This window comes from Sitodiplosis mosellana, unplaced genomic scaffold (genome assembly GCF_009176505.1).
Source record: "Sitodiplosis mosellana isolate CC-2019 unplaced genomic scaffold, AAFC_SMos_1.0 Smas_scaffold_6197, whole genome shotgun sequence".
Lineage (NCBI taxonomy): Eukaryota > Metazoa > Arthropoda > Insecta > Diptera > Cecidomyiidae > Sitodiplosis > Sitodiplosis mosellana.
This window is the reverse complement of record NW_022601438.1, coordinates 5,863,088-5,877,167: the sequence shown is the minus strand read 5'-3', so window position 1 is coordinate 5,877,167 and position 14,080 is coordinate 5,863,088. Positions and strand designations below refer to the sequence as shown.

General features: G+C 37.0%; 1 protein-coding gene across 4 annotated transcripts in view; it reads right to left on the bottom strand.

Annotated features, from left to right (window-relative positions):
• Positions 1-14,080, bottom strand: part of LOC129577029 (V-type proton ATPase subunit C) — a 30,814-nt gene that overhangs the window by 2,467 nt on the left and 14,267 nt on the right. For 2 of the 4 annotated variants that reach the window (XM_055463395.1, XM_055463396.1), the window contains exons 4-9: positions 5,973-6,357; positions 4,516-4,676; positions 884-1,070; positions 600-698; positions 386-509; positions 118-249 (exon numbers count right to left, since the gene is read on the bottom strand). In XM_055463395.1, the coding sequence (XP_055319370.1) occupies positions 118-249; positions 386-509; positions 600-698; positions 884-1,070; positions 4,516-4,676; positions 5,973-6,357 (1,088 nt within the window). The remainder of the gene's footprint in view (positions 1-117; positions 250-385; positions 510-599; positions 699-883; positions 1,071-4,515; positions 4,677-5,972; positions 6,358-14,080) is intronic. The other 2 variants (XM_055463397.1, XM_055463398.1) reach the window with 1 other exon arrangement.

Here is a 14,080-nt window from a genome sequence, read left to right as displayed (position 1 = left end):
CATATTAAATTATGATTGCTACTTGAAAATGTTCAATTGAATGCATTTATTGCTTGAAAATTCATTGAATAGAGTGGCTTTAGTTGAAAAAACAGGGCGGAGATGGTGAACACTTACGAATTGCTTCTTTTTGTCGGTCACAAGTTTGGTGATTTCACTTTTGCCAGCTGCCAATTCCTCTTCGTTGTAAGTGAAATCGCGAACGACGAATTTCTTTTCGCGAGCATGCAATTTAAATTCCTCAACCACCTACAAAATGCGTGTGTGTGTGTGTGTGTTTAATTAACATTGACAACATTTTAGTGAAACACATTTGTTAATGTCATTTGAAATGAATAAAATTCGAGTGAACTGATAGTGAGTGAGAGAGAAATGGTTGACGCACCTTCTTGAAAAGTGTCACATTGAAGAGTGCGTAGTCAGCATCTTGGGTAATCAATTGAGATGAACGTGGCACAATCATGTCTGTGATCTTCTCATAGTTTGCGGTCCAATCGTTCACATTCGCTCTGTAAGAAACACAAGAGATTAAAAATCGATATAAAAGGTCACAATCACCACAACAAAGAATATTCTAGGGTGGAAGGGCGAATGCTTACTTTGGTACAATAACCAGCAATGTGGTCAAATACTCGGAATCGAGAATGAAGTGTTCCTTTTTCACTAGATCCGCCAAATTACGTGTCAACAAACTTCCACTGTAGCAAAATATATAGAAACATAAATCGGTTAATCTCAGTCACACGCACAAATGAAAAAAAAAGAAGTTTTATCATCATGTGGGAATTCGGTTTTATGTTTGTTCCGTGCGGTTTGGTTTATTTATTCGGAATGGATGTCGTGTGTTCGTAAGATATTGCCGAAAATCGTCAGAAACACTTACGTTTGTTTCTTCTCCAAATTTTGCAGATTCCCCTTGAGGTTATTGTAAGCGGCCGATTTGGTTTTCAAATCAGCATCAATTTGGCCAACTTGTTTGGAAATTATATCAGCAATATTCCGCAACGATTGCTTGATTGGGTATTTCGCCATATCCCATTGGAAACGGGTAATGTACGATGGAAGATCAGCTAAAACGATACAAGCAAAGGAAAACAACGGAAATCGTGCCAAATGCGCCATCGCAACAACGCACCAACACAATCACCGAAAAGAAATCCATTAGTTCCCATATTTTTTTCAAAACAAAAAAAAAAACATTTTCAAAACATAAACGAAAAAAAATGCATTTATATCAACAAATCAAGGTATATCGATGTGATTGTAAATATCAACGATATAACTGCTTGACAACTTTGCTAATTGCTTTCGAATTGTACGTTTTTTATGCGTGTGTTTTTTCTCTGTTTTTCTTTTTCAGTCGCATAATTCGCGATAAAATATGCTAAAACCACTACCTTGCTTGTCTAGGAAATAAAAGGCATTCCTTAAATTGTTCAACATTTCCAATGATGTGTTCAGAGAAAATATCTGGAGAATCTCATTTTTCCCCCCTTCTAAATTTCTAAAAAAACTCACTATTTTCATTATGCTGCTCTACAAAAAACGAAACAAAACTTCAAGCTAAAGAAGGAATGAAAAGTATAAACTAATCAATTTGTAATTGATTGGCCTCAACTAAAATTTGCCCAACGACAATACTCGTGGGCTAGTTAATGAATTTTTGATTCTGGAAAAAACTAGTTTGGAAAATTAAAAAAAAACAATTGTGATTTTTTCAAGACAGATCAAGTTGGGCTTGATAACATGCATCGATTTTTTATTGTATTCTATTTTCATCCTTTTCCAATTGCAGAGATTTTGTAAGGCTTCAATTTGAAATTAGTTGTCTTAAAATGAAAAGAAAACACAAAACAAAAGAATGAAAAAACAAAAAATTGCCATTCAAAATTTAAAAAAAAGCAAATAATGATTGTCGTAAATGTATGTAACGACAGATCATCCATAAGGCAGAAAGATCAAATGAAATCAAGAAGAGAGTAATCAACAACAACAAAAAAGAGAGAAAGTGAAAACAAGAGAAAATAAATTTTCACGGCAAAGAAGCGACGTAAGCAAGCGAACTTGTATTTAATGAACTTTTTACGTGGAATCACATGCAACATGATGATGATGATGATAATGCTCTTTTTGTCATTTAGTGGGCTGGATATATATATAAATATGTATGCGCTAGTCTAGTTTATATCCTTTCAGAGAATGTTGTTTCCATGTTCATTTTGAAATTGTCGTTACGTCGATTCGTATTGTCGAAAGGAGTATGATGATTGATAGAGTAGCATTAAATCTATAGAATTGCATTTACATGATAATGAACGTGATTGGAAGGATAATGATTGAACTAAAATTGAAACAAATACATCGACACGAATGGTATGCTGGATTCGCATTCTTTCCGCATATTTATGCTTCTTCTATTTTTTCCCCTCTATTATATTTTATGTTGGGCTTGACTCAATTTTCATCATGGTGTACGTGTGTTTGGTGTATGTGTTTGTCATTTTGTGTGTATGTGTTGGTGTCTGTTATATTGTGTTGTTCACGTATTGCGAGTTAGATTGGATTTCGTTGCGACTTTTCTGCGTAATCGTGGGAGGCGAATGTTCAAATGTTGATTTCGAGTTTTTATCAGTTATTCGTGTTGTGTTATCAACAACAGAAATTGCACTGGATCACTTTTCAAAATTTTTGTGGGTGCGCGTGTGACGCGCTTTACGTGATTCATTTTCGTAACAAATTTTTGTGTTGGTGTCTTCGTTATGCATTGCAATTTCATTAGTTTCCTTGATATAAAATGCTTAATTAAACAGAAAAATATACCACGAATTTGTATTGTTCACAAATGCAATACAGACATTTTGCAACATAAATGGGCGGATATGGCAAATAAAAGGGAACTGAATGAACAACATGTCATGAAGGATGAATTTAATTTTCGATATTTTATATATGAATACATGGTTTCCGAATCCCTCGACGGATTTTGGTTTTCTTTTCTCTTATGTTACATATATTTCAGACACAAGTCTTCAATTTTATGGGTTTCTGTTAAATGCGTTTAATTTTATAAGCGCGCAAAAACTTAAAACTTTTATGCATCGGTAGTAAAATATGTTTAGCACCACTTCGGAAGATCTGTATATAAGTGATGATTCATCATTTGCTGGGCTGTTTAGCATCTTATGTATATTGCAGTTGGAACTGTCTTTTTTATTTCTCTGTTCGTTTTAACGAATCCATCAAATTTCCGCCACCGAGCGCACACAGTCAGAAAATTATCCATCACCACCGATAAAATATTTTTTTTTTTATTGTTTTGCCTTTCTCTTCGTTGCAATTCGATTATATCGGCTATTTGAATTTTTCCAATTTTTGTTTATTTCGTTTCGCCGCTTATTTGAATGCGGTGCACCGAAAAAAAGCACAAAAACTCAACTGTACCCCACACACACAAGTGCTGTTCGACCATCAAATGACGTGAGACAGAAAAATACAAGAACCCATGATGACACATTTCAATAGTTTTTTTTTTTTGCATATTTAACTAATTTTTGCAGTGCATCCGGAACAAATAAAAACGAACGGAAAAATGTGCTGCAAGAGGAATCTCTGTGTAGCAGGTGAGCAAATTAAATAGATAGGTGAGACTTGAAGGTGATGATGTGCATAGCTGGGTTGTTCCAAATCAAATATGACTTTGCTGCTGGACGATATCAACAACAACAAAGAATGCAGTGCTCTTTCAATGCAACCGAAGAATAAAATCGAAATGAAAAATCAACTAACTAAATGTAGCATTTTTTTTAAACGAAAATACGTCGAAAATCATAAGAAACATAAATGAAGGCAACCAATTCCGTGTCGCATTGTTTAGCCCATGAATCTGTCGTCTGCCGAACGAATCAATTACACTGCCATTTTAATACTCCTAACACAATGAAATCCTTTGATCATCTAATATTTTCTCTTGCATCGATGTAGCATTGAAATAGAGATTTCCAAATAACCCTACCAAAAACAAAAGCAATTTTCTTAATTCAAAGCGAAAAATAAATTTCAAGTCAAACAACAGAATTATTTTTTTGTAATGAAAAGCAATTAGTTTATGCCGATTTCCTGTTTTGCATTTAGAAGATTTTCTCCACGAACTGTTGAATCCTAGCTTAAACTTTTGTTCACCAACAATAAAGAAACGAAAAAAAAAACATACTTAATACAGTTGATGATTTCAACAAACGAGGATAAATGCTGAAAATCAAAAAGTGCACTAGGCGGAACTAACATCGAATTAAACACAAAAGAAAAATCATAATAAAAGGATAAAAGGGATTTGAATTGAACGAAAGAGAGAGAAAGTGAGAGAGAGAGAGAAAAAAATGAACATAAAATTGTGCAACGTAATAAAACAACAGAAATGATAAAAGTGAAAGAAACAAAAATAAGAAACAACAACGAAACTAAACCGCATTTTGAGACAGAGAGATTGAGTATGAACCAAGGCTTTTTAGCGCTAACCTGGGCTCAAAGGCATATGTGGTGGTTCTCCAATTGTTTCGCCATCTAAATCAACTTCAGGACTTGAACGACCCTGACTACTACCGCAACAACTGCTTACAGGCGATGATCGATACGTTGAATTAGTGCCATTATAAAATAATTGACTCGATGATCGACTCCTAATGTTTTCGATTGGTGTAAGTGTGTGCAAGCAAGCGAACAGATTTGGAGTATAATAATGTTCGAGATTATTTTCACGTTTCATTTCAATTTTCTGTCTTTCTTCTTATTATTTTTTGTTGTTGTTCTTGTTGTTGTGTCAGTGCTTGAAGTTAACAATTTGATATATGTTTCTCGACGTTTTGTCTCTGTCTGCTGTTTCTTTGGTATCTCACAATCTCTCGACGGCATTGCGGCCGAAACGCGTTAAATTGCGTATAAAATGTCGTAGAAAGAAAAAAAATAACAGCACCAACAAAATGCGAACACAGCAGATGGGGTGGTCAAAGAATGATCAATAAGCACACGACAGAGCACGAATAAAATGGCAAAATGAAGGAGTGGATTGGAGGTGACCTAAACTTTATTTGTTGTCGTAGGACACACTCACACACACACACACACAAAGAGTGCGTGTCTGGTAGTGGCAAAGCGCGAATGTCATATTATGTGCACCAAAACGCCGAATTGACTGGAGAAATCAGCATGCTCTTTTGCGCTTTGCCAAAGCACATGCTAACTGCTCAAAGTGATTTTTTTCGATTTAGCCCAAAGTGTGTCAAGGGCTTCTTTCAGATTACTCGCAAACATATTAAATGTTAACATATATTTTGAAAAATAATCTGTGTTGTGTATCCAAGTGTTTTACAGTTTTTGTCGCTTTTTTTCTTCTTCTGTTTCTATTATCGGCACGGATTTCGGTCACACACACACCCTAACATTGAGAAGAAAACGATTTTTCGCGACACTTGACATAATTATCGAAGTTTTTCATCAACAAAGTTGAACAAAGTTTCGAGAGCGAAGGCATATTCTACTGCTATTCAACACTCTTTGAATGGTTCAACGCCGTTCTTTGACGAGATTTGTAATGAATGAATGAAGTTGCCACAAGAAAACAAAAATGCGACGACAATTGAAACGAAGAACCCAAATTCGGACGAAATTCCAAAGAGACAAATTATAGAACAAAGGATAACAAATCAAACGGAACATCGACCACGGTTCCGATTTCAAATGAAAAACGGACATTCATTTCGATTGATCAAACGAAGCTGCTGACGACGCTTGATCACATATGAGAGCGGTGTCACATATAAGAGCCATAGAGTGAGAGAAGATGAGATCGAAACATCGGACCTGAGAGCAAACCGACGGAATGAAATTGCAAACACACACACACAGAGAGAGAGAGACAACAAGAAATAGAGAGAGAGAAACAGAGTAAGATTGAGTGTGAGAGAACGGTATTCTACCTGCTTTTTTTTGAACTTCTATTTCTATGAAACCACCAATCGAATACATCATTATCAGCAGTCTGTGTATAAGGTTCATTTGGGCTTTCTGTTTCGCTACCGCCGCCATTACCACCACTATTGTTGCCACCGCTACATGCGCACGAATCACAATCACGTTCCGAACTTAAACTTCCCTGTCGCGAACCGTATTGTTCATGTTTATTATCACTGGCAACCGCATGGTGACCACCATGTATATGATTATTATTATTGTTACTGTGATTTAAATTCGCACTAGAGTGGTTATTATTCAAATTGTGATTGTGTTGACTGTATGCCGTCGTCGTTCCGAGATCCGATGAATGCGATTCCTCCGGTGAATCATAATCGGGCGGACCAGGACCTTTTGTGTGTGTGTTTTTTTTTTGGTTTAAATATCATACGGTATTATATCGATACATTGTAAAATTATCGGCGTATTGAATTTATCAGTGGGAGTGTGATAGTGTGTATTATGTGTTGTTGTTTCGGTTTGTATCGCAAACACAATGTGCGCACACATTTTATCAGCAATTTTTTTTTGGGACAATCTTGCTTATTCTATTTGCTATTTATGCTTCGTATGCAAAACCAACTCCGAGAAAATAAAAGAGATACAAACAAAACATATCCATGACCTAACATTGCGTCTTCGACGCCGACGACGACGACGACGACAATAACATAAAAAGAAATTGTTCTACAGTAAATTTTGTGGTTTCAGAGATTTTAATCCAAACATGTGTTTTAAGATTGCTGAGCATCTCAGCATTTCGTAAGGCACGGATATATCCGAGCATATCGACGACGCATACAGTGGCGTGCGTTGCTACGCGCAGCCGCAACGACTCGACCGGAATGTGTATGTTGTTGCTGCGTGCAGCCACATCAACTGAACACACTTCGGTCGAGTCGTTGCGGCTGCACGTAGCAACACACGCCACTGTATTATACAGTATGCGTCGTCGATATGCTCGGATATATCCGTGCCTTACGAAATGCTGAGATGCTCAGCGATCTTAAAACACATGTTTGTTTTAATCACGTTGACCAGAGCGGAAAAAACCCGTTGCTTTGAAACTGAATTGAAACCGATTCCATTGATACATTGTTGGGGATGAATTGCAAGTTTCATACATCTGAAATCAACTGACCGATGAAAATGTGAATATGGACTATAACGTGGCAAATGACATCAAGAACATGAACATTATGGTGTGAATTAGAGCTCAAAACAAATGCATACGAAACTGTATTTTACTTTTTTAAATCATTTTATACTATACTATTTCTCATCAAGAGAATCAATATATACAGACAGCGTTTGGATTGAGTGTAATTTTGGGATTGTGTGTGTTAGACTGTATGTTAATTACATTCTCTCTTCTTTTTTTTTCAAGGGTTTCGAATTATTGTTTACTCGGTTATTTTTGTGTTATTGAATTGGAAATGTTTGAATAGATTGTTAATCAATCATTCGCAAATGTATTTCTTTTCAACAAATCTAGTGAACGAAGAGAAAATGATGTAAAATATTGTAAAAAAAAATGACAAATGCAACTATCTTAAGTACTCAATGAAGTCTGAATTGAAAGCTACATCAATGTTGTCGTTATTATAACTTTGACTCTTCTACCAGTACTAAACTATACAAGCAAAAACTCATTCAAAATAACAAAACACAAAAATCTAACAAATTCTGATTCCAAGAAGTCATTTCGTTGCAATGAAATATGGTTTTGCAATCAAATCGCATCAAATAAAACTGATTTCATACTAAAAATTCGTTCAAAACTGGTTGAAAAGAGGAAAAATGTGGAAAATATATATATGTTCAGAAGCGCAACAACGCATACACAGTGAGATGGAGCGAGATAAGGAGATGGAGAGAGTCTAGTGCGATCATTGTTGGAGATTTATCACATATTCAATTGAATTGCGGCGAAGAATGTGTGGCGCACACGAGTCAGGGAAATAACAAAATCGCAATTTCAAGCCATTTTATGTGTGTGACGCACATACAAGTGCATGATATCCATCGGCCATGGAATGCATTGCATCAAATCAAATCAAATCATCCATTTCGTATTTTAACACAAACTCAATGACGGCGCAAAAATTAGACTAATTGCTGTGTGAAGTGAATTATGCGCAAACGACTTTATAGTGTGTATGTTTGCCATCTCCGTTGCCGACGTCGCCGCTGCCGACGTCGCCGCTGCCGACGCCGTATGTTATATATAGGCACAATTGCCGATTGGGTAGGCGAGTTAGCCATTTCTTTTTTTGTTATCCTGACCGTAGCGTTCATTCAACAATTTATTGGGCTGTCACAAACATTGAACCCAATTAGAACAAAGCCACAAAATAGAGAGAGAGAGAGAGCGAAGCAAAAAGTGCTCAAGAAAAGCAAACACAAAGAAGGAACGGAAAAAGAGAATTAAACTGGCTGTGTGTGTATGTGTTGTGGCGGGATATACGATCGAGGAGAGCTGCAAGTGAGTTTGATTTGTCTATGTATATGTGATATAAAACGAAACGCGGAAAACTGGGTGCGGAGTATCGAACAAATTCTTTTGAACTTTGCCACAGAAGTGGCAGTGGTAAATGTATATATTTTCTGTGTGCCGTTGTTTTTTTTTCTCTCTTTCCTTCTTTTTTGCTTCTTTTGTTATTATAAAGAGTGAAAAAAAAACCAAATTCATGAAAACACAGTTGGAAAATGTGCGAGCGAATTGAGAAAATAGAAGAAAGTCCATGGAATGGAAAGAAACGAAAAGAGAACGACAAAAAAACGTAGCAAAATGAGTGGTTGAAGCATACACACAGTATGTGCGGTTCGAGTAATATGAATGTGGTCGCACGCTTCAATTACAAAATATAGCAAATTATAAATGTATGTGGAACGATCTAGAGAAATACAAACTAAGGAAAATGGCAAAAGCAACGGGAAGAAGAACAAGAAGAATTAGAAAATAGTGTGTATAGCAATAGAGAGAGAGAGAGAGAGAGAGAGAGAGAGAGAGAGAGAGAGAGAGAGAGAGAGAGAGAGAGAGAGAGAGAGGGGGAGAGAGAGCGAACAAACAGACTAGAAATCTCTTCGTACAGGAGGCCGCTCGCCGTATACACATCACATCGACGACGTCGATAAGCCACAATTACATTAATATCGATACAAAAATATCGATGAAAATGAAAAATCCATAACATTGTTCATAAAAATGGCATGGAATGTCAACGAGAGGCACGCGCGCGTGTGTGTGAGAGAGAGAGAGAGAGAGAGAGAGAAAGAGAGGAAGCGAGAATCAAAAAGAAAATAATATGCGAAAAAAGAGCAATGAAAACTTGGTGTAATTCGAGACAAACGAAAAAAGAAGCGAGCGAGATAGCGAGAGAAACGAAGTGAAGAGCACTTGGAGTTTCAAAACAGCTCATCCACCAACACCGGACAAACGCTTGAGCATTCACACGGACAAAAATTATCAATACACCAAAATACTGAACGCATTCGAAAATTGAATGAAGTGCACACAAGAACATGTGTCGATTCGACAACGAATAAAAAACCGAATCGAAGAAGTAGAAGAAGAAGAAGGGGGGAAAAACAACAAAACACATTTCAACCAACATGGATTCTTGGTCATTTATTTTGGTGGAGTCGAGACGTCGCGTCATTTGGCGTATTATTTCCATGCGAGGTACACATTACACATACAACACACATATTCAGTCGCTGTTTTTCGCTTACACTCGCCATTACTCCATTTGAATGCGACAAAGTGGACGTGAACTTACACATTTACCCATTTAATTTTATTTCATTTTTTCTTCTTTCGCTTTGCTCTCTCCACCATGACAGCGAACCACACAAACGGACAAAGCATGGCGAACAAAAAAGAGAAACAGCTACTCACTGCGATGGGCAAAAAAATGACTTTTCGAAGGGACTAGACAGATAGAGAGAAAAAGAAAGAGAGAGCGCGAGAGTGCTGAGTGACGAATGAAATTGAAAATCCTGAAAGCAGCATGGAAACGCGCCATCCAATGTCACGTCGTGAAAACATCCAATAAAAATAATCTTCAAAATGCCGATGCGATTAATACTAAATGAACGTCTTCTCCCATCAAATTCGCACACTGTGTGTATGTGGAATGGTAGATTTACTAAATTTCAAAATGTGCAGATTATATTTCGTTTAAATGTAACGATGTAATGGTTAAACGGACGATGAAAATCCATCTCTCGCTCTTTCTCACTTCCTTCTATTTCTCTGTGAACAACGCACACATATGCGACAAAATCGGCATAAAATGCTCAATACAATATTGGTGTCTTTTCATCCTCTTTATTTTTCGCATATTCTTTCTACTTAAGTGAAACACATCTAACGATCCGCTGCTCTGTTCACCTCCTCCGCACCGTTTCTTCCTTTATCTCTTGATTTCGGTTCGTTTACACATTCCATTTATTATTACGCAGCCGAAGAAAAACGAATCTCTGCATAACAAAGGACACTTTCGCTTTTTTATTATGTGCTATTTTCTTGCTCTACATAAAACCTCCATGATATTATGACTGACGTTTGAGCAGTTTTTCGGCTTTTTTACATACATATATACGCGGATTTTTATTGGAAAGAAGGACGCGCGCGCGTGTTCAATGTAAACACATTGCCAAAGTTACTGTTTTGCTTGTTTGATAAATGAGACTATAGACACAAAGAGAAGGGAAACAATATTGAACGTGACAAATCAGAAAAAAAAATCCACACATATATATATATATATATATATACAGTGTGATGTGTGTATAATTTTGCGCTTTTTCAATGCGATCGAGTTAAAAAGTAAAGGAGAAGAAGAAGGATAAGAAGAATAAGAAGAAAACAACCGAATCTCAAGGCCGTCAAAAAGCTCGTTTGGTTTATGCGGCGCGTGTGGAAAGGCACGACACATTCTCCCTTCTGGCTCTCTTTCGCTTCATCAAACTCTTTCTCCTCCGTGATATTAATTATTAATTCCATTTATTTTAATTTTATTTAACATTTGAATAATGGCTTGTGTGTACATTGACATGCAACAGCAGCAATCGGGCTGTGTGCTTCAATTTTTTTTTCCTTTTCAAGGATCTCAGAATCTATTTCGATTCAATTTGATCGATGAGCATGTGACACATTTGTGCGATGATCATCATAAACGATGACAATGGAGATTCGGAATAAGACCGAAGCGCTATCATGGGAATCGAATCGTCTGGTCAAAATCTCGGTCATTTCGGGTGAATGTGACCCTTTAAATCGAAAATTAGGTGAATTGCATAAACCATACTCTTTTTTTTCTTCTGCGGTATCGAATAGACGACGCGTGTGGCCGATTGACATTGAAACAGATGCAAACTTTCTTCGTTGTTTTCTTTTTTTGTCTTGTTAGAATGGACGCGGTTTGGACGTTGGTCACTACCACTAATAGTTTGTTTAATGAAATCACATCGAAACCACGCACCGTCAACGTGTATGACACACATATCAATGGTGAGATGGTGAGGTGAGAGGGCTATGAGGATCGATCGCGTGCGTGAATTCATTTACATTTTCCAACATTTTCGTGCGTCCGTATCGATTATTCAATAGAAATGTTGTTGTTATTGTTGCGGTTTCGGTCGATATGCCCACTACCTTTCGTTCGCGTCCTGTTAAGATATTCTATAACTGTGTATTATTATTGTAATTTGTAAAACGAATCGGCCATCAACTGATTGTGCGCTGCCCAATGGACAGTTGTGGTATTTTCATTTAGTATTTTTCCTCACTCTCTCTCTCTCTCTCCCTCTCTTGCATTACGTTTGCGTATCGAACAACGTGCTTGTTTCGTTTTCACTTCTCTCCCCTCTGTTTCTAGCCCCAATCTTGGTTGTGCGTTCATTCTTTATCTGTCGCAATGGCATTGGTTTGCAATGTTCGTTAGCAGTCGATGAGTATCAGTGATTAAACTCATATGGCTTTACTGCGATACAATTTCGGGTTTTCATTGTCTAATTTTAGATTGTTTCAGTTTCAGTCACACAAACCATTTTCGACGTTATGCAACGATTAAACGAGAGTAAAATGATTTTTAATCGAGCTTTTATTATACTGGTATGGGGAAGCGCTAACGAAAATACCATCGAAATTAATGTGAATGGAAACCTTGTGGTGCGTGTGATTTTTTTTCCTTTTTCTTCGTTCTTTTACTCTCTCTCTCTCTCTCTCTCTCTCTCTCTCTCTCTTTCTCTCTCTCTTTCTCTCTCTCTCTCTCTCTGTCCGAAATTTTTATGATCACATTCTGCACATTACTCTCTTTTGTAATTTGGGTATTTTCGGGATGATTTAATTGGAATGGTTTGACGTCACCGGTTCGCCTCTGTTCTCCAATGTCTCTTATTTCATTTGGAACCCGATTGTTTTTTTTTTCGTTGTCGAATTGAAGAGCGGAATTCGATGAAAAAGCGTATGTCTATCTCTCTGTGTTTGTATGTTGTCACAACCATACATAGAGCAATGTTTTGTTTGGATTCGATTTGCGTTTTTTTCCACTTAAATTTGATGCATGCCCTCGAGCTGATTTCAATTGATTTTTTCTGCTGCTGCTGCTGCTGCTGCTGCTGCTGCTCTGATGACGTTAGGTAAACTCTCGACAACAAATGATGTAAATCTTGTGTTTTCCTTTCACATTTTGTTTTTGGCAATGGTATTTCTGTGACAACACGGCAGCGAGGAAGAAACCGGATGAGGCGCACGATGCCATTTTTTACAGCTCAAGGGAATTTCTGGAAGAATCCAACAGCAACAGCAAAACCAAGAAATTCGAATTTGTGAGTGTCAACAGTGATTTGTTCAGCGCAGCGTAAACGAAATATGGCGTAAAAGTGAAAAATTGAATTGGCGGAAAATTCCATTTTTATGGAATGCGCCAATAAAATTGCTCATAAACCTGTGTACAATAAATTCGATGATCATAGCACTGATGTAATGTAATTAGTGCGTTTGACGAAGAACAAGAAGCGGGACAAAGGAAAAAGAGGAAGAAGACAAACAAACACACCACAATAATGATGGGACAGTGGTTTGGACGGGGACGAAAAAATAGAAAATAAAATATATATTGTTTTTATAGCCGCTGCGCGTCTGAATGTAAATCAATCAAGCGAATATACGGTGTTTATGCGGAAATGAGTAGTAATTGTTCGAATGCCAACAGTGAAATGACAATACAATAAGAATTTCCCAATGGAATCATCAAGATTATCCATAAAAAATGACGCCGTTCTCCGTATTGGGAATCGAAACAAAGAGAAAAATACGAATAAATGTACGATTTTGCCTCTGTTGCCACTAGTCCATTAGTGTTTCTATTTTCATCTTTCTATTTTTATATCTATCTATACATACATACACACACACACACATATGCAACTAAAAAAGACACTTAGTCATATGGTTTTATGCATTGTTGTGAAGCACACACGGAGAGAGAAAAACCGCACTATATGCGAAGGTTTCTCCATTTCGATATACTTGACTATTTTGATGAGTTGCTTTTGAATTGGTATTCATATGTTTCCAATTGGTTTTTCTTCCTCTTCTTCTTCTTCTTCTTTGGTGCAACAATTCAATGTTTGTTCAAATGGTGGAGACCGTAGTGATCACTTATTTGTGTGATGATTTGCAGATATCTGAACAATAAAACCGTTTTTTGGAATCAATCAGAGCCTTGGCATAGACTATAGATTTACCAAGTAGGAAACGGTTTCCCTTGAAAAGAAGAACAAACAAACAGAAAACCGATATGTATAAGACGAAAGAAACATGTGTAACGAAGGGAGAGATAGAGAGAGGCAGCTAGTCAGGACAATGGCAATCGTGTAACGTACAAACAACGCATAAACATGAAAAGAATTCCAAATGATTTCGCATTTACGTAATGCGAATTGAATTGGTCTGGCATAAATCCAAATTTACGGCTATAATCGTAAAGAGGGAGGAAGCAAGAGGTACAGAAAGGGAGAGAGAGAGAGAGAGAGAGAGAGAGAGAGAGAGAGAGAGAGAGAG